Source organism: Ochotona princeps, chromosome X (genome assembly GCF_030435755.1).
Source record: "Ochotona princeps isolate mOchPri1 chromosome X, mOchPri1.hap1, whole genome shotgun sequence".
Taxonomy (NCBI): domain Eukaryota; kingdom Metazoa; phylum Chordata; class Mammalia; order Lagomorpha; family Ochotonidae; genus Ochotona; species Ochotona princeps.
Window position 1 is genome coordinate 46,224,660 of NC_080865.1, and position 21,452 is coordinate 46,246,111.

The 21,452-nt window shown below is 44.3% G+C and overlaps 1 protein-coding gene across 1 annotated transcript; it reads left to right on the forward strand.

The window, feature by feature from the left end:
* The first annotated feature begins 429 nt into the window (after positions 1–429).
* Positions 430–20,226, forward strand: PGK1 (phosphoglycerate kinase 1). The gene is made up of 11 exons (XM_004592778.3): positions 430–606; positions 8,110–8,160; positions 10,248–10,403; positions 10,517–10,661; positions 12,541–12,644; positions 13,189–13,308; positions 17,932–18,046; positions 18,263–18,442; positions 18,942–19,119; positions 19,340–19,438; positions 19,763–20,226. Exons 1-11 carry the CDS (start codon positions 542–544, stop codon positions 19,801–19,803), a joined length of 1,254 nt encoding a protein of 417 aa, XP_004592835.2. The 5' UTR covers positions 430–541; the 3' UTR covers positions 19,804–20,226.
* The last annotated feature ends 1,226 nt before the right edge of the window (positions 20,227–21,452 follow it).

Here is a 21,452-nt window from a genome sequence, read left to right on the forward strand (position 1 = left end):
GAGATTTGCAACAAGGAAGTGTCATTTGCATTGATGCTTCTTACGGAGGGGAATTCCAGGGCGTCGCGGGCTTGCGCAGTACCCCAGCTCCAGGGCCGGCGGTCCAGGCAGCCTCCATGTCTGCCCCTCGGCGCCACTAGGGACCCGCTTCCGCACCACCTGCTGGGGGCTCCTCAACTTTGCCTCCAGCTCCACCCTCAGTCGGGAAGGTTCTTCGCTGTCGCTGCGTGCCGGACGTGACAAATGGAAACCGCACGTCGCACCAGTGCCCTCGCGGACGGACAGGGCGTTGGAGCAATGGCATAGCATCCGCCCCTTCGGGCCGTAGCCAATCACCGCTGCTCTGGCCGGCGTGCCGGGAGCCGCGGCCGGGAAGGGGCGGGCGGGAGGCGGGGCTTGGGGAGCCGTGTGGACCCGGTCCTCGGCCGCGCGCCCCTCAGTCCGCTCTAAGCGTCCCGCTTGAGTGCACGTTGCTCTCCGTGCTGTGCACGCCTCGCCGCTGCCCGAGACTCCGGCCTGTCGCCTCCGCTCAACCGCCGAGATGTCACTTTCGAACAAGCTGACTTTGGACAAGCTGGACGTGAAGGGGAAGCGGGTCGTGATGAGGTAATTCACGTTTGTGCCTGTGCTCCCTCGCCCTTGCCTTTGGTCGCTGCAGCAGCCTTTCAGGCCGGGGCTAAACTTGCTTCCTCGGCGGCCCTAAGTCGCTTGTAGCCTTCAGACTGGCCCCTAAGGGGGGCGAGACTGCAGTTCGTTGAGGCTGGGACCTATAGAAGGTTTCTGCTTTTTGTTTTTGTTTTTGTTTTTTTAATACCTGCTGAGAAAGCGGCCGCAGTCACCGTTTGGGCGTGGATCCCACTGAATGAGTTAGGGCTCCGATAGCCGAGACACGCTTTGCCCTACCCGCCTCCTCACTTTTTTTTTTCATTGTGGCCTCCAGCTCCCAGGCGGCAAGATGGGACTTAATTGCTTGTCTCGCAAATCTGTAGGCCCCAAGCGAGGGACCTTGAAAGGTCATTGGGCAAAATTTCCCTTCCCCCATCGCCCCAGATCATCCCAGATAAAGGCGAAATGGCTACCATTTCAGAGGGCTCTGCACAAAGGGAAACCTTTCCCGGAGGATGCCCGATTTAAATATTCTGGAGTAGAACTCCCCCCACCCCCAAGAACTAGGGTTGGGAGGGGCGCGCCAGAGGAGGACCCCTGCAGAGCTTATGTAACAGGCCCCTGCTTCGGAGCTCACTAGCCTGCAGGCTGTGAGGTGTGCATCAACATTGTGACACAGGCTGTGTGAGGGTAAGCAGGGTGTGGCTCCCAGGCTGTCCTCCAGCCTCCCGTGGCTTGGAGACTGGAAGTGGGAAAGGCTCCTCTGGCTCTTCTGCCCACGTGGATCCCTGGTTACTCACCAACATGGCTTCTCACTTCACTTGCCAGAATTCCTAGCGTGTTGTATAGAATGTGTACTGCAAAGTGCAGGAGGGTGATTAGGTAGGTGACTGCTGGACCAGCCTGGCTGGATGTACCTAGGCAGCATCCAGGGGTGAGCTTTGGAAGGACTGTAAGGGCTTGGATTGGTGTTGCTGTACAGCCATGACCTTTTGGGGGGAAGTGGTTGATTAATGGGGAGGCAGGTGTGATCCAGCTGCTTTCCCATTTTGGGCAAGATAAAGTGAGGGCGCCTATGGAGGCAAGAAATTTCTTTTCCCTTGTGTTAAACGTAGGCGGCCACTTAGGACTTAAGAGGACTGTATAGGTATCCTAAAAGTTCACACCTCTTTCTTTCCCTCTTAATTTCATTATCACTAGTGTGAATTTGCAGATGAGTCTTTTCTGCCTCGCTTTGAATTTAAATAAAGACCCCAAATAGTTTAGATCTGTGGGAAACACGTGCTGTTCACATGTGCCCAAGTAACAGGCCTCTAATCTCAGCAAGGAAGAAATCACAACCTTCTAAGTAGCAGATAAGGATCCTTTCCAGCCTCATGTTCCTAAAGAAGGGAAACGTACCTTACAAAAAAGAAGAAAAGAATAGGTGGGTATTGGTGTGGGTTCAGCCCTTCAGTTTTCATTATTCTGTCCACTGTGGCAAAGACTGACCTTAGATCTGCCATAGCTGAAAGTCGAGGATGGGGAGGGAAACAGCGCTGTGTGGAGGCCCAGTGGCTAATCCTCACCTTGCACGCATTGGGATCCCATGTGGGCACCGGTTCATGTCCTGGGTGCTCCACTTCCCATCCAGCTCCCTGCTTGTCGCCTGGGAAGGCAGAGGAGGGCGGCCCAAAGCCTTGGGACCCTGCACCCACGTGGGAGACCCAGAAAAAGTTCCTGGCTCCTGGCTTCAGATCAGCTCAGTTTCTCCTTTCTGTAAATCTACCTTTCTGAAAAAAATTATGTATGTATGTATTTTTATGTGTGTATGTGTATATATATATATGTATGTATGTATATATATATTTTGAAGTCCAGAATGAGGCATCACGCTGGTTACCTTCCTGTAGCTTGAGCATGTCTACTCCCCAGGGAAAGTGAGTGTTTTGCGGAATTAATTCCACTGTCTGGGGGTATAACTGGAGGAAGTGTTAGCTTTTCTCCCTGTGTAGCTAATAAATGACCTTTAGCAGGCTAACCCTGATCCTTGAAATCATTGGCTAGTTGTGTTGAGTTGATGCCGTGACCTGTTTGAGCTTAGTAAAGTAGCAAGCGGGTGGCAGAGTCCGGGCTAGAAGTTCAGTCTCCTTGGCTACCAGCTACTGACTAGATCCTCCATACAAGGGGACTTTTAAAAGGTTCTTGAAAAAAAATGAATTGAAAAGATTATTGAGATGCACGCACAGTTTTGAGGAGCATTGTAAAAAGTCTGCCTCCAGGGATGTGCTTACAAGGTCAGTTTGAACACAGACCCTTGTCTGCTGAAGGCTACAGTCAGTAGTCCCCCCCCCCCCCTTTAATACTCTCGATACACTACTTGTTCAGGCTGCAGTTATTTTGTGCTCTGGTTATTGATGTAGCCGCTTGGATGAATCCTCATGTTATTGGGCTATATTTTTTTTCCTGAGGAGACCGGGGCAGCCATGTGCTGGCAGCTCTATTCAGCTTTTGTCTCCAAGCCTTTATGTGATGCTTTCTGGCAGCGTTTCAGAACACCCAGCTCTTTGTCCTTCCCAAGGGAACTCTGGTATTTGCTGAGTCTTCTGGCCCCTAGGCTTGGATAGCCAAGGGCAATTAACAGGAGCTAGAAGCTTCAGACTAGTTTGTCACCAGATTCCACTCCGATTTTTTAGGGCTCCAGTCACTTCTGCAGCTTCTTCGGGGCAAACTTCCTGCTTAATTATGCGGTGTCATTTCCTTTCTTTCTCTCATAGGTTACTAGTCGTCCTTTGCCTGCTTGTAAGAAACTTCCCCCTATTTTTTTTTTTTGTTGTTGGTTCCTTCAAATAAAAGCCCGATTTTGTTTTTTCAAACTTGTTGTAACTTGTTAAGCAACAGGTTTGCTGCAGTGGAGTGAAAAACAGGAAAAAGGGAGAGCAAAGCAAAGACAGCCAGAATACCCAAATTTTCCAGAGTTTTAACAACCTGGCTTGGATTGCAAAATTTCAAGTAGTAGAGACTATTCTTATTCCAGCTAAGTCTGTTTCTTAGTTGCGTTTTGGAATTATATTTCCAGGAAAGCAAAGGCTGTGCGTTGAGATCTCTGCTTACCTCGTTTTCCCCAATGGATACATTTTAGATCATTAGCAAAGGGAGGAGGTTGACATTGGTATACAGTGTACCTGTCCCTGCTGTTTTATCACGTTTAGATTTGTGTGACTGCCATAATTGGGACGGAAGATTACTTGATCACAGCCAAGGTCTCCCTCACACTAACCCGTTTATGTTCCTGCTCCATTCCCCATTCCTAACTCTTGGCAATCGCTGATCTGCCCTGTGTTTGCAGTTGCCATTCTAAGACGTTCTCCAAGTGAAGTCAACAGTGCATCATTTTGGGGGTTGACTTTCCCACTCAGAATTACCCAAGTCCTTACGTGTATCAGCAGTTTTATGCTTTTCAGTAGTTTTCCATGGCATGCATGTGTCACACGTTGTTTAACTATGCTTCCACTGAAAGCTGGATGGTTTCCAGTTTTGAGCTCTTTCAAATAAAGCTGCTACGAACACTCTTGTAAGCCTTGGTATGGAATATGCTTTGTCATTTTTGGGGGGGTGAAAACAGAGGGAGTAGGTAGGATTTGGGGGTGGCATTTAACCTTTCAAGGGAGTCCTCAGACTTCCAAAGGCCCTGAATCATCAGTCAGCCTTCCTCCCACCGGTGTGTGTGATTGGTCAGTTTGATTGTGTCACTATTTATTACTTTAGCCATTCCCGATGGGTGTGTTGGGGACATCAAACTGCCTGCCTGAGGCAAAGCGCCCAAGCATCTGGGGGAAGTAGAACAGGAAGGGGTGCAGATGTTGTGAAAATGAGCCCTGTTTGCTGGCAGGATCAGTTCCGGTGGTGGGGCAGGGGAACCTAAGCAAAGCTGTTCAGAGTGAGGGAAATGAAAGGGGCAGGGGAGCTAATCCGGAGGGCAGAGGGGAGAGTGTGAATCTCATGCCCATCACAAGCTGATGCCATGGCATTTGGCAGGACTTTCTCAGTGTTTCTGCCTTAAAAATCATCCTTGTATGTGGGGGTGGGGAACAAACAGCCTGGCAGGTGGTGACACCCTCTTAGCAAGAGCCTTTCTTTGGACCACAGGCCTTCTGGGAGACTGCGTAGGGGAACATGATCCAAGGTAATGGAATACTCTATCCTCTTTGGAATGTACTTTAAGGCTGGCCAGGCCTTGGCCAAGATATTTAAAGAAGGTGCTTATAATCAGAATCCAGTGGCCTGAAATGAAATGGATTTCTTCCTTCAGAGATGTAGTGCTTTTAATTTGGAAAGCTTTGAAAAATGCGTTTACAATTCATGCAACGGAAAGTTATTTTCCTCCCCTCATCTTTGTAAAGGTTGCTCTGCAGTGAGGTTGATTATGTAGGTCTGTGGGGTATAGGAAATTCTGTGATCCAGTCAGGAGGTCTATAGGATTTTTTAAATTATTTTTTTAAGATTTGTTTATTTTTGTACGTGGCATGATGGCAGACTGTTGCAGCCATTTGAGGTGTGAGCCAGAGGATGGAAGATCTGTCTCTTCTCTGTAGATCTGCCTTTCAAATGAAAACAGAAAACTCAAGTCTTTGAAAAAAACCTGATTTATTAATTTTTGTTACAAAGCCAGATTTGGAGAGGATAGGCAAAGATCATTGATCCACTGTTTCACTCCCCAAATGGCTGCAGTGGCTGGTGCTGAGTTGATCCAAAGCGGGGGGGGGGGGGGTCCTTCCACATGGGTGTACAGGATCCCAAGGGTTTGAGCCATCCTCTGCTGCTTTCCCAGGCCAGAAGCAGAGAGCTAGATCAGAAGTGGAGCAGCTGGGATATGAACCGGCACCCTTATGGGATGCTGGTGCTTGAAGATGAAAGATTAGTCTGTTGAAGCATGACGCTGGCCCCAGGCTGTAGAATGTGGAGTGCTTCTGACATGTCTCCGCCTTAGCCTAGAAAGAGGAGTAAAAAGGGGAGAGCAGAAGGAGTTTGGTGATCAAGAACAGCAGTCATGTCCTTGACCAGGTCATACTTTACCATATTCTTTTATTTAAGATTCATTTTTTTTATTATTAATTACATTGTATTACGTGAGTTTCATAGGTACTGGGATTCCCCCAAACCCTCCCCCCATGGTGGACTCCTCCACCTTATTGCATAACCACAGTTCAAGTTCAGTTGAGATTTCCCCATTGCAAGCGTATACCAAACATAGAGTCCAGCATCCTATTGTCCAGTCAAGTTCAACGGCTTCTTAGGTATACCCTCTCTGGTCTGAAGACAGAGCCAGCAGAGTATTTTAAGATTCATTTTTATTTGAAAGACAGATTTGGAGAGGAGAAACAGATCTTCCATCTGCTGGTTCACTCCCCAAATAGTTAGAATGGCCAGAGGTAATGGAGCTGAGCTGATCTGGAGCCAGCATCCTGCTCTGGGTCTCTGATGTAGATGCAGGGCCCAAGGCTTTTCTGCTGCTTTCTGAGGCCATGAACAAGGGGCTGGATGAAAAGTGGAGCAACCAGGACACAAATCTGTACCCAAATGGGGTGCTGGCACTGGTAGGTGGATGATTAACACATGTGCCAGGAATTCTTTTTTTTTTTAAGATTTATTCATTTTATTACAGCCAGATATACATAGAGGAGGAAAGACAGAGAGGAAGATCCTCCGTCCGATGTTTCAGAGTAAGCCGCAACGGGCCGGTGCTGTGCCGATCCGAAGCCGGGAACCAGGAACCTCTTCCAGGTCTCCCACACGGGTGCAGTGTCCCAATGCATTGGGCCGTCCTCAATTGCTTTCCCAGGCCACAAGCAGGGAGCTGGATGGGAAGTGGAGCTGCCGGGATTAGAACTGGCGCCCAAGGTGAGGACTTTAGCCGCTAGGCCACGCCGCCAGGCCCAGGAATTCTTTTTTTTTTTAAAGATTTATTTATTATTATTGAAGGGCCAGATATACAGAGAGGAGGAGAGACAGAGAGGAAGATCCTCCATCCGATGATTCACTCCCCAAGTGAGCCGCAACGGCCGGTGCGCGCCGATCCGAAGCCAGGAACCAGGAACCTCTTCTGGGTCTCCCACGCGGGTGCAGGGTCCCAATGCATTGGGCCGTCCTCTACTGCCCTCCCAGGTCACAAGCAGGGAGCTGGATGGGAAGTGGAGCTGCCGGGATTAGAACCGGCGTCCATATGGGATCCCGGGGCTTTCAAGGTGAGGACTTTAGCCGCTAGGCCACGCCGCCGGGCCCCAGGAATTCTTTAAGCACGTAAAAAGTTGCTAACATTTAATTCCTTCAGTCATTATGAGGTAGGTACCATTTTCCTCATTGTACAGATGAGGAAAAAAAAAATAATGAGTGAATGATTTCAGTAGGCAAAGGAATAAGCTGAGTTTCAGAAATGCAGAATAACTTTTTTAAAGAATTGATTTTTAAAAACAGTGAAAAATGGAGCTGGCACTGTGACACAGTAGGCTAGTCCTCCACCTATGTTTCTGGTATCCTATATGTGCCCTGCTTGTCGCCTGGGAAAGCAGTTGGGGACGGCCCAAAGCCCTGGAACCATGCACACATGTGGGAGACTCAGAGGAAATTCCTGGCTTTGGATTGGCCTAACTCTGGCTTTTATGACCATTTGAGAAGGGAACTAGTAGGTGCAAGAGTTGTCTCTCTAAGACTGCCTTGCAAATAAGAATAAAATAAACTTAAAAAAAAAAACCGGTAAAGCAGTAATATGTTAGGTAAGGAAGGAAAGACTGCAGTGAATTATTGCCTCTGGTCGTCTTGGTCTTGTCCCTTCTGATTGGTTGGGTTAGGGTGTATGTCCCACCTTTTCCTTTTAGACTGATAGGCCATCTTGTTACTTGCGTGAACTTAGTACTGGATACTTAATTTCCAATGAATCTAAAGGTCAAAGTTTTCTCCAGGAAGAATTCGTGGCTATTCTCTTGTTGTGTTTTATTAATCCATTTAATTTCTTTTGAGTGATATTGGCTTCACAAGGGAGGGAGGCAAGGCAAACGAGGGAGACCCAGGAACATTCCTTGGCCTTTGTCACCCTTCCTGCTGCTGCTCATTTGGAAATCATGCCTGGCCCAAGGAGTAGTCGCTTTAGATGGAGCTGGTTTTCACTTCTGCAATACTTCCTGTGGCTTCAGTTGGGTTTTGTTTGTGGGCATTTCTTTCTAAAATATGAGATCCTTGTCTAAAAGGGCATGCATCAGAAGCACAAGGAATTTCCACAAATCTGCATCCCCATGCAGTCATCCAGGTCAAGAAATGGGAGGTAACCAGACCCCCCCCCCCCAATGCCTGTCACTCCTCTCTCCTCCCCAAGGCTCAGTACTGTTTTGCCTTTTAACACTACTGATTAGGTTTAAAGTGAGAGTTGAATTTGTATACCTGGGTCATTCACAGTCTTCTGTTCTTGGAGACAATAAGAAGTTGATCTTGGTTTTGAACCTAAAACTTTTTTTTTTTTTTTTTTTGTAGAGTGGACTTCAATGTGCCTATGAAGAACAACCAGATAACAAACAACCAGAGGTAAGGGCTGTGCTAAACCTTGGACTGGCTGTAAGAAAGCTGTGCTGCTGCTGGGAGGAAATGGCATTTCTCTTCATGTTGTGCAAGTGGAGCAACTGTACGATTTTGGCTTTTCACTAACCCACCGGTTGGCCTGTTGGGTTAATTGAAAATAATCATATTAAGAAAGTGATTTTTCTCCCCCCTCTTTTTTTTAAATCTGAAGTTTTGAGAGTTTTGTTTCAATTCCAAAGTTTAAGGTTAGGTGGCTTCTCTAGCAAACCAAGGAACTATGCAAGAGAGGGATTTGTAAATGTAGTTAGTTATTAAGTTTACATATTGTCTTACAAACCCTCATCCCAGATGGTTGAAATTTATTCTTTGAGAATTTTGATATCCTTTTGCTTTTGAAAAACAGAAGGGAAAAGGATTCAGAAGTAATATTTTCAGTTGGGATAACTGCTCCAATGTCTTAGGTCCTTGATTTGGGAGCAGAACATTTTAGTGTTGATAATGCTCTTGCTTTTTGAGTAGATTGTATGAAGATTTTTCTTTTACCTTCTAAAAGAAGGGCTTGAGCTGGGAAGGTGTTTTTCAGTACTCTGAAACTGGTGCAAGGCAACCACATTTTATATAATGTGCTATTTAAAATAATCATTTCAGTGTGTAATAACGCTAGAAATTAAAGGAGCATTTAGCTTTTAGCTCTGTTTCTTCGAGGTGTAACATGTATTTTATAGTTAGAGCATGTCTCAGTTTTAGGCTGTTCACGCTTCTGGTGCTCAGTAGGCACACATGGCTAGTGGCTGCCACCTTGGAGCGTGTACAGCTAGACCCAGAGCACCTTCAGTACTGGTGCCAGTGTAGAGCCTGGCATTTTGTCATGTACATCCTTTGCACGAGGAAGTCAAGACCCCTCACAGCACGGCAGAAACATTGGAAATGTGTCTTCTGAGGCATTTTATGAAGAAAGGGTGTGAACTAATAATGTCTGCATAAATATTCTCAAATCCATGGAGTTGTTCCACAAAAGTGAAGCATTATAAATATAATTTGGGGCTGATGTTGTGGCATTGTGGGCAAAGCCATGGATTACAGTGCTGGCATCCCATGTGGGCAATGTGGAGTCCTGGCTGCTTCACTTCTGATGCAGCTCTGTGCTAAATGTGCCTGGGAAAAGCAGTGCAAGGTAACCCAAGTGCTTAGGCTCCTCCTGCATGTGGGATACTCAGAAGAAGCTTCTGGACTCCTGGCTTCAGCCTGACTCTACGTTGGCTGTAGTGACCATTTGGGGAGTGAAGAAGGTGGAAGAACTATCTCTTCCTTCCAAATACATAAATTAATTAAATATAGAAAAAAAGAAAATAATAGAATTTACTGATAATGGCTTACAATTAGTTTCATTGGGCAAATTTCATATATGATACACATTCCTTTTATACAATGAATTTTTGTATCTGCTAGATACATAGGATACTTTGAAAGAACTTGAGTTTTTATCATCCACAATATGCTTCAATGACACCTTCTGGGTCTTTCCTTTTCCAGCCTGTCCAGTCATCATCTGCTATATTATGTGTGTACACACACATACACACACACATGTCTATTGTCTCTCCCTCCTTTAGATTTTTACTTACGTGGGAGCAGAGGCTGTATTGTGATTTATTTCTGCAGCCTCAAAACCTGGAATGTCTTGTACATATGAAACATTCAGTAGATGTTGAATAAATTAATGCTTTACTTTGTTATCAATATTTCTTGTAAGCTGGTAAAGATAGAAAATAGCAATATGTGCAAAATTTTTCAATGTTACAAGAAACTATAATGTGCCATATGGAAAACAGTAGAAGAGGGCCCAAGTCCTTGGGACCCTGAACTTGCATGAGAGATACGAAAGCTCTGGCAATTGTGGCCATTCGGGCGGTGAAATCAGTGGGTGAAGACCTCTGTCTCCTTTCTTTGTAAAACCTGCCTCTTGAATTAAAAAATTTAAAAAGTTGAAAGAAAAAAAAAGATAAGACAGGTTTATATTATGATGTTGTGAATAAACTATTTCCCACTAATGCCTGGAATTCACATTTTTCTGTCTGCTCTTTTTGATACAGAATCAAGGCTGCTGTTCCAAGCATTAAGTTCTGCTTGGACAATGGAGCCAAGTCGGTTGTCCTGATGAGCCACCTTGGCCGACCTGATGGTGTTCCTATGCCTGACAAGTATTCCTTAGAGCCAGTTGCTGCAGAACTCAAATTTCTGCTGGGCAAGTACGTGCATGCTCTGGGATTGGGAGCTGCCATGGCAGGAGGTATGGCCAGGCGTGCTGGTAATACTTCTTAATGTTCTGACTGCCAGCATCTTCATCTGCCCCCCTCTGCAGGGATGTTCTGTTCCTGAAGGACTGTGTGGGCCCAGAAGTGGAGAAAGCCTGTGCCAACCCGGCTGCCGGATCTGTCATCCTGCTGGAGAACCTCCGCTTTCATGTGGAGGAAGAAGGGAAGGGAAAAGATGCTTCTGGGAACAAGGTGGGCTGTGTGATATTCACCTGGTTGGGGTTGGCGCTGCTATTTGTCAGGTGCATGAATAAAGGAAGTTTAGATTTATTTTTCTTTAGAGACCGTGTTATTGAATTATAATAGATGCAAAAATGCATGCAGCTTGATGAATTTTTAGGTAAACCTATCTTTGTGCCTACCACCCAGGTCATCAGTAAAATGTTGCTAGCATCTCCGAAGCTTCACATGGGTTTGAAGTGCCTTTGACAAAGTCGCCACCACTGGGATGTGAGTCAGTGAATATTTCTGCAAAATTGGGAAACATTTTCTCTTCCCTTATCATTAGGAGGTAAAGGTAGCTGCCTGATTTCATAAAGAAGCTAGGCCTCAAGATGCACACAGGGCGTCCTTTGAGATTAGAGGTGGTGCTGTTGTGGCATTCCAGAAGATCAGCAGTTTGTCTATAACCGGACAGATCCTCAATATCAGGATTTGTGGGTCACACAGTCACTTATGACCATTTATGGTCTGTGGGAACCACTCAACTCTGCTTTTGTGTAAAAGCAGTCATTGCTAATGCACAAAGCAGACTGCTGTGACTTGAAAACCAGAATCCAAAAACTGGCTTTTAGAGGATGATTCTTGAGTTTTCCTGTTGGCTCACTGTTGGCATGTTTAGTGCTGCCCACTCTGGTGGTCCTTTTAGAGAATATATGCATCGAGGCTACCAAGTCTTTTTTTTCTCAGGCTAGTAACTTTTCGCATTTTTTATTTTATTTTTGACAATCTTTACATAATAGTTAATTAGGGCACAAAGATTCAAGGGCTACAGGAAAGTGGGTAAGACTATTTTGGGTAAAGGGAGAAGCCCCACCCAGTCTCCCACCCACCCCAGGTCCCTGATGTGGGACATGCTCCGAGGGTCTTGCTCAAGTGCTTTTGATAGTTCAACAGTTATGAATTGCTGCCAATCTTGCCATCCCAAGCACAATGAGGTCGCTGAAGAATCCACTGATTGATGTAGTCCATCTTAGAGTCTCCGTTTGCTCAGTATTTTCACTGCCAACATATTATTGAGGTAGTTGACTGACTTGTTCTGTCCTGTCTTTTCATGGTTAGGGATCTGAGTCCGGCAGTTTGATTGAGGGGATCCCTAAAGAAACTGTCTGAGGTGAACCCAGACCTGATTCTTGTGTGTACTTGCAAGTACAGGGCCCGGTACAGTCCATCGCCCCAATCGACTGGTGGTTGCAATTGCTGGGTTGTTTCTGTTTCCAGCCCTGTCTTCCACTGGAACCCATGGGTGTTGCAGCCCAGTCAGGCTAGTAACTTCTGACATTTCTTAAGGTCACTGAAAGTGCCTGCTTTCAAGCAGTTTCTTTTCTTAGCATCACAGGCTCTTGGCCTTGCCGTAGCTTCTCTTTGGCATGGTCTTGCTACTGTAGTAAGACTCAAATGCTGACCAAAAATCTGGTGCCCTTTGAAACTGAAACTCAAGATACACAAGCTCTAGGGCTTAGAAATGGCAGAAGGCAACTGGCAAATTGAGACCTGTGAAGGCTTTGCCGTTGCAGAAAGGCCTTGGTACCAGCAACTTGAGTCTAGTGTAATACTTGCTTTCACAAGGAGAACATTAAAATGCAGAAGTGAGGTTGAGACAATGGTAGGGAAGGATAATCAGAATTTTGATCTAGAGGTTGGGGCGATGTGATTAGAAGTTGTGCCATAGATTGAGAATGCTTCCTGCTTTGCAGTTTGAGGAAGGTGGATAGTAAAAGGACCTGGAATAGTTGGGAGAAAGGGCAGGTGCTCTTGTTAACTTATTACTTCATTAGCTCACAGTGGCATAAAATACTTCCACATTTCTTTTTTGAGCCATCACTATTTCCTGTTTTTTTTTCCCTTGCAGATTAAAGCAGATCCAGCCAAAGTAGAAAATTTCCGAGCTTCACTTTCCAAACTGGGAGATGTGTATGTGAATGATGCCTTTGGCACTGCTCACCGGGCCCACAGGTAGGTACCAAGAGCTTTAGCAGACCACTGGGCTGAGGGCAGCATTCTTATTTATTTGAGCAGCATTAGTTTTGGTTTGAATTATACTGCCATCATTTGAGTTTCTCCTTGGGGCTGCTTCTGTGGCTATTGGTGAATATCCCTGACCTACAGAGGAATAAAGGTTAAAACTGTTGGGAATTGTAGAGCTTTCTGTACAGCTGCAGATCGCCCACTTTGTACTTTATTGCATTCTCCCTTTATGGATTTTATAAACTCTGAACCTTGTGTTGACATCAGCTGGCCAGTTACTTATGGAAATTATGCTCTGCGCCTGTCAAAGGATGTCTTTAGATATAACTTCATTGCTTTTGATTCTTTCACTTTGACCCTGTGCTGTTAATCAAAAACCTGTTACCTAAGTGAGTTTTTGTTATTGTTGGCAGTTTGGGGATGAGAACTATGGTTTCCTGCTGTCACAGACATAAAAGTATTTTGGTAATGATGAGATGACTGGCAGAAATGGTGGAATTTGAACAAGATCTGAATGTCTGCTCTTTCCTAGCTCCATGGTGGGCGTCAATCTGCCACAGAAGGCTGGAGGGTTTTTGATGAAGAAGGAGCTGAACTACTTCGCCAAGGCCTTGGAGAGCCCAGAGCGACCTTTCCTGGCCATCCTTGGCGGGTATGAAGAACTCTTTAAGATCATGCTTTAGATTTTGTCTGGTGGTAGGCTATGGTTTGAATGGTTTGTTGTCATGGAGTGCAATCACGCTGGGTGACTGAAAACTTAGTAAAGTTTGACTACAAAGGTAGGTTTAGGGAACCAGAAAGAGGCAATGCAGTAATCGGGGCTTGGCAACATGAAGTAGCATCCCGAAGGCCTGAGGGGTTACCAGAACCAAGGGAGGAGGCTTGGTGGAGAAGGTCCTCTGGCAGGACTCAGAGCTTTTGGCAGAAGGCTGCAGGGCTGGTGATCTGGCAGGACAGAGCCAGGGGAAGTAGGTACTGTGATACTGACTCTGAAGGAGTCTTCTGCTCTCTGGCATCCCCAGTCTGCTGAGACTCACCTGGAAACCAGGGAGTAAGGGTAGAGAAGGCAAGGAAGGAGAAATGGGCAAATCAATGCAAATTGCTCATCTGACAACTTTGAAGCCCTCAGTCCCTTCACATGCTCCTCAGGCATGTGTAAGCTGTCATTTAGACCTCAGCACTCCACATCACACACTGACTTCGTGGGCACATGGGTAAGGATATTCTGATGGCTTAGTTAAAAATAGAAGCTTCAGAATTGAAGGTCAAGAGGACCAGAGACTTAGGTGATTAACAAGGAATGGGGATCTGGGGTTGCTTAAGTTAATTTCCTGTCGCTTGGCATGACTGTCTAGGGTAGTAGCCTTTTTATGGCTTATAGGACCATGACCCTTGTATGAGCAGGGTTTTATTCCCACATCGGGCTGCACACACTCAGCATTTCTTGAGAAAATTGACTCTAGAGTTGGGTGTCAATTTCAGATAGCATAGTTGCTCTCCAGCCACCATGAATGCAGTTTCAATGTCCTAAATATAATTCAGGTTTTCTGTGTCTTCTCACAGAAAGCATGTTCCCAGAAGCATGGCTCTTGTGTGTTGTGGGTGTTAAAGGGCAGACTGTGCTGGAGATCTGAGCTGTCTGGCTTTGTTCTCCCTTTTTCTGTACACATGGAATATGGGATTTAGTGCCATCTAATGGTATGGTTAGGTTTAAACTTTTTTTTAATATAAATTTAATTTGTACAAGATGAAGAAATTTCATTACAGATTTAGGAATATAGTAATATTTCATACCCTACCCCTTCTCTTTATTTTTTAAACATTTTTATAACAGTGGCATACTTTCGTTTCACTTTACAATCACAGGCTTAAAGCTCCATTGGGTAAACTATAAACAAATAACAAGTAAAAAAAATCCTACTGTTCCTCAATAGTTATAAACAAATCCTCAGTACTCTAATCTCAAAATGCAAATCATACAGATTACACTTTTTCTACTGTATGTATTAGTTCCCTGGATAAGGGAAAGTATGGTATTTTTCTTTTCGGACTCATTTATTTTAATATACATAATGGTTTCTAGTTGCATCCATTTTGTTGCAAAAGACATTTCATTCTTTCTGATTAAGTAGTATGCCATAGTGTATATACACATTTTCTTTTTTTTTCTCTCTTTTTATTTTTTAACATATTTTTATTGCATTTCTTTTTTTAAAACTAATTACATTGCATTATGTGATACATTTTTTATGCACTGGGATTCCCCCCGCCCCTCCCAAAACCCTCCCCCCACAGTGGATTGCTCCACCTTGTTGCATTTCCATAGTTCAAATTCAGTTGAGATTCTTTCATTGGAGGTATTTACCAAGCATAAAGTCCAGCATCTTATTGTCCTGGTAAGTTCAATGGTTTCTTGGTGAGACCATCTCAGGTCTGAAGGTAGAGCTGGCAGAGTATCATTCCAATTAATTAAAAGTCCCAACATAATATTTACAACCATTTACAACATTATGGCACTAATTGACATGGTATTGATTAACCAATATATTAATAGGAAAATGCAGGTTCTCAACCACAACCTGTGAGTTCATAGACATTTCAATTTTTGTTTACATTAAACCGTATTCTATACACCTTAAAATGGCTTAGATTGCTATTCAGCTGTCTCATGCCTATTTTAATTTTAGTCTTTAGCAGTTTATAGCATTGAAGCATGATTTCGCTGAACCTGGCTGTTTTTCAGGTGGTCTAATTCTATAATTCTAACAGGATATATGTCAACAGTTTAGGTGAGCATGTTTAGGAGGGGTGTGCAGAGAAATCTTCCATACCCCAATTAGGAGTAACTAATCTTTGTATACACATTTTCTTTATCCAGTTGATGGACATCTGGGTTGATTTCCCCCAAGGTTCTCCATCTGGTAGTTATTTCTTCAATTGATTATGTTTAGTTTATAAATTAGCACACCAGGAGATTACCAATAATAAAGTGGAACAATTAAGATTTGTTTTTTCTTGAAAGAGTTACAGAGAAAAGGAGAGACAGATTTCCCCTCTGCTGGATTACTCCCCAAATGGCGATGATTACCACCAGAGCTGGGCCGGTCCAAAGCTGGGAGTCAGGAGCTTCATCTGGGTCTCCCTCCCTACCACATGGGTGCAGGGACCCAAAGATGAGCCATCTTTTGCTGCTTTTTGTGGCCGTAATAATTGGAGCAGAAGTGGAGCAGCAGGGATAGTGCCCGTATGGCATGCTGGTGCTGCAGGTCGAGGGTGACCTTGCTACAGCTTTTTGCTGGCCCCAAGAATTGTTTAATTCTAAAATTTTCTATTTAATATTTCAGATCATAGTTGACTGAGCATAACAACCTCAGAAGGTGAAGGTTCAGATAAGTTGAGACTATCTTATCTTTTGAGAAGTTGATGTGAAGATTTATTTTACTACCCATTTTGAAGCATAGTTCCCCTGCTTAGTAGTAGTAGTAGTAGTGTTGGAGATAATGTTATAATTTTTGTAAAACAAAAGTGGAGAGATATAGTATATCTCAGACACCTATTATTAATTCTGCTTTGATAATTAATTAGTGACATTCTGACCACTTTTTCATCTGTGTTTTAATATTTTCATCTATGCTGAAGCCTTAGACGCCCTGTGCTTATAGTACTTATGTATACCTCTAGGAGTTGGTAAGGAGATTTTATTTGAGAGATTTATTTGAAAGGCAGAGTGACAGAGCTCTTGCATGCTTTAGCACTTCCCAAATGGCCACAATAGTGAGGGCTGGTTCAGGCTGAAATCGGCCAGGAACTGCCTCTTGGAACGACCGTTGCTGCTTTCCCAGGCACGTTAGCAGATCAGAAGCACAGTAGTACTCTGATATGCGATGCAAGCGTCCCAGGTGAGGGCTTAACCGAAGCAAATTTCTTTTTCTTTTTTTTTTTTTTTTTAAAGATTTATTTTATTTTTTTATTACAAAGTCAGATATACTGAGAGGAGGAGAGACAGGAAGTGGAGCTGCCGGGATTAGAACCAGCGGCCATATGGGATCAAGGCGAGGACCTTAGCCACTAGGCCATGCTGCCGAACCCGAAGCAAATTTCTTTTAAATAGCCACACTGTATTTAAGAAAATCCGATACTTTTGTTTCCTGTCCGTACCCAAATGCTATTATTTAAAAAGTATTTCTCCACTATTGATGGGTTTGCATAAGTGTCCAAATGACTCATATACTACACTTGGTTGAGTATTAAATACCTTCAGAGTAATCCCCTTTTCCCTAGTGTTTTTGTTCAGTTGATTTGTTGAAACGGGGTCAGCATTTGAGTTACAGACTGTCCCACAGTTTTAGTAGAAGTTGAGCCTTTTGGATGTGTATGGATTTTGAAATCTCTGTACATGAGGAATCTTCAAAAAATTTATGGAAAATGTGTATTATGAAAAGATTCTGCATGGATTTCAAGATTTTTTTGCATTAAAATAAACTTATCTTGAATGTTATTTTCCAAAAACTTTCTGAAGCAGTGTGTTTGTGTGTTAATAATCCAGGTTGGGCATTTGGCATAGCTGTTCTGAAGCTGCTTGAGATATTTGTATCTCATATTGAGGTGTGTGGATTTAAGTCCTGGCTCTGCAGGCAGTGGCTGATGGCTTCCATCCTTGCCAACCAAATGGGAGGCCTGGATTAAGTTTCTGACTCCTGGCTTTGCCTGGCCCAGTCCTAGATATCTCTGGGCATTTGCAGACTGAACCAGCAGATGGGAGGTTGTTTCTCTTCTTTTCCACTAAATGAAATAATCTATCCTCATACTCCATAGTGGCCAATCTTTCTTTACACCTGAAATAAGAAATAACTTGCCACCATTTTCCCATGTTAACTGTTTGGGTCTTTTACAGGGAGGGGAAAATGTTCATGTGTATTTGTTTCCTTCTACTGGCAAACAAGCTCCAAAAGGATAGGGATTTTTGTCTTGCCCGCTGATTTGAGTGCTTAACAGTGGATCCCACAGTTAGCAATCTTTCCCTTCTGACTTTTTGCAGAGAGGGGAAAAAACAGGCATATATGGAACCTGTACTTCCATAAGATAATCTTAGTTCTTCCAAGTCCTTGATCTAGAGCCAAGTTCTTAGACAGTTTGACCTCTTTGGTTGGAGAAACACAACCCAAAACTATGCATTATGCGACAGTTCTCTATAATTGCTTGATACAGAATCTTTCTGTATGTCACTTCCCTTGTCAGTTGCTTCTTTTGGTGATGGTTCTTGTTTTCCTTTTAGAGCTAAAGTTGCAGACAAGATTCAGCTGATTAATAATATGCTGGACAAAGTCAATGAGATGATTATTGGTGGAGGAATGGCTTTTACCTTCCTTAAGGTGCTCAACAACATGGAGGTAGGAAACTGGATGTGACAGACTGGGCTGTGTAAGGATGTGGGCCCTAAGAAGTCCCATTTTAAAAAGTCCCATTTTTCTTTATTCTAGCAAGTTGTTTTTCATTTGTCTTTGTGTTGTTCCTTTCTTTGTTGATTCTGGTTCCTGTCTCCTTTGTGAGGCAAGCATGATTTTAGTATAGAACCTGATCGTCAACCTTTTGGTTCTTCTGTGTAGATTGGCACTTCTCTGTTTGATGAAGAGGGAGCCAAGATTGTCAAAGATCTCATGTCCAAGGCTGAGAAGAATGGTGTGAAGATTACCTTGCCTGTTGACTTTGTCACTGCTGACAAATTTGATGAGAATGCCAAGACTGGCCAAGCCACCGTGGCTTCTGGTATACCTGCTGGCTGGATGGTAAGTCACTTGGGCAGATGAGTGAACAGAAACTTTTTGGTATCAATGATTCATTCCAACCACCAATCGACTTCCAACCACCAATCGACTTCCAACCACCAATCGACTATGTGTGGTCCCAAGACTCCCAGTATTGGGATCATTTCTGAAACCTCATAAAATTTGCACGTTCTTGGGCCGCATAGCAGACCCACCGAGTCAATCTCTGGGGATGGGTCTGGCAGTTTTGAGTTTAAATAAGCTTTCCTGTTGATTCTCATGTATGCCAGAGTTTAAGAATACTGATCTGTCTAGTTCAGTGTCTCTGTCTTGGCATTGTGAAGGTACTCTCCAGACTGTTTTCTTGACTTAGAAATGGTCATGAGTCAGGTTTTTAATTTTTGTTCCAGAAGAAATTCTGGTGTCCAGCTTTAAGTTCTTGTCTTGGTAGAGGTAGTATCTGTTCCTCTAAGTAGTTTCTCTTAAATTCATCCTCTCTTTTAATTGCTTTAACCATCAGGGCCTGGATTGTGGTCCTGAGAGCAGCAAGAAGTATGCGGAGGCTGTTGCTCGCGCGAAGCAGATTGTGTGGAACGGACCCGTGGGGGTGTTTGAATGGGAATCTTTTGCTCGAGGAACCAAGGCCCTCATGGATGAGGTGGTGAAAGCTACTTCCAGGGGATGCATCACCATCATAGGTAAGGTTCCTCTACAAAACTGACTGGAATTCTGATCAGTGAACAGTAGAGAGGAAATGGCTGAGTCTGTTTGCTCTGGGTAAATCTTGAGAGAAAAGGAGGATGTTCTCTTGACGAGGTGGAATTCATCAGCTGCCTTTGGGTCAAGGAGCACATTGCCTCAATATCTTAGTATCAATCATTTTCCTTTGTCCTTTACTATCTGACTTTGTTTCGACAGGTGGTGGAGACACTGCCACTTGCTGTGCCAAATGGAACACAGAGGATAAAGTCAGCCACGTGAGCACTGGCGGTGGTGCCAGTTTAGAGCTTCTGGAAGGTGAGGTTCCTTTCTATATTTGGTTGTGCGGGCAAAGGTGGGAACAATACAGTGCATAGGTTAGTGCAGTAGTGGTCATTATTAGCTGGATAGTACAAACGGAAGGACTTGTTCTGGGTATCCATTTTAAGTGGGGAGGAAAGACAGGAACTTGTTGTCAAAGAGGTCACATTCTAGTACACCTGGGGCCTGAAATACAAAAGGTGCCCATGTCCCATCTGTAAAGAAGAGCCGACATGTTACTGGGGAGTTAGAAGGGGGCAAGTCAGGCGTAATGGACCCTATAGTAATCCTATCTCTGTATGTGTGCTCTCTCAAAAACAGGTAAAGTCCTTCCTGGGGTGGATGCTCTCAGCAATGTTTAGTGTTTTCCTGCCTTTTGGTTCCTGTTCATAGCCTCTAAATCAACTTGTTCTCTGCATCTCCACTTGGTGTTAACCAAAAGCTTTCCCAACATCAAGATTCAGCTAGTGGCCAAGGAATGCAGCGTCAGGAACCCTTAAACGGTTGCACAGCATCTCAGCTCATCTTTACTGTCCCCTGGATTTGCCTCCATTCATGAAGATCTCATTTAATTCCTTAGTGCTGAAACCAGTGTACATTCTAGAGTGCATATATTTATATTTCACCTGTTAAAAAGAAAGTGAGCTGTGTTAGCTTAGCTATCTTCTTGATCAGCCTTGTCACTGTTTCACTGTTCAGCATGGGAACAAGATGAAGTTCTAGTTGCAGGTAGGCAGACAAAAGTTGACTATCTCTTAAACAATAAAAATGTTCATTGAAACTGGGATTTTTCTCTTGTCATTTTGTTAGGAACTGTGAAAACAGAATGTTAAGGAAGGAATTGGCTGTGTGTATTTCTGAATGTAGAAATGAGGCAGTAGCGTGGCAAAGCAGGGGATTAAATGTCTACATTTTGGCAAGGGCCTATTCTAGCAGACAGTGTGGTAGTGCTTTCTACAGTTCTGTGATCATATTTGATTTTATTGGAGAGGCAGATTCACAGAGAGAAGCAGAGAGATCTTTCATCTGCTGGTTCACTCTCCTAATGGCTTCAATGGCCACAGCTGAGCTGATCCAAAGCCAAGAGCCAGTAGTCTCCCGGGTTGCCCACGCTGGGGCAGGGTCCCAAGGACTTGAGCCATCCACTGCTGGAGGCCACAGGCACAGAGATGCATGGTCATAATTTTAAAATATTTGAAAGGCAGAGACTGAGCTGTGACATTGTGTCACTTCCCAAATGCCCACAAGGGCCTCTGGCCAGAGACCGAAGCTAGGACCTAGGAACTCCATTTAGTACTCGCAAGGGGGTGGAAAAAGCCCCATTACTTCAGCCTGCCTGAGTCCCAGAGTCTGTTAGCCAGAGGCTGGAATAAGGAGCCAGAGCTGGGCATTAACTTGCAGATGGAATAGTTTTAAATGCTAGGTGATGTGCTAGACCCATGCATGCTCATAACTTAAAAGTTGCGGCTGGTGCTTGCAGTACCAGCATCCCATGTGGGTTTCTGTCCTGGTTGCCCTGCTTCCGATCCAGTTCTCCATTTATGGCCTGGGAAAACAGTGGGAAATGGCCCAGGTCCTTAGGAGCCTGTACCCACGTGGGAGACCTGGAAGAAGCTCCTGACTTTGGCCTGGTTCAACCTTTGCCTTTATGTCCACTTGGGAATGATCCAGCAGATGAGAGCCCCCCCTGCACCCATGGCTCTCCCCCCTCTCTATGCCTTTCAAATAAAAATAAATGAATCTTTTAAAAAAAGTGAGGGTTATAATAAAACAAGAAGAGCCTATCCTGTCCATCCCATTCAATTCCTGTTCCCCAAAAATGACTGCTTTCAACTCTTTCTAAGCTTCACATTTCTAAGTCACATGCTTATACAAATTTCTGTGCTTACTTAGCTACTACCACAAAAGATTGAATTCTTACAGCTTCTGTTCCATATAGGCTTACCTTGGCATAGTTATGTCATTGTAGTTCAGATCAGAAGTCTACACCATAAATATTGCTTGCAGTTGA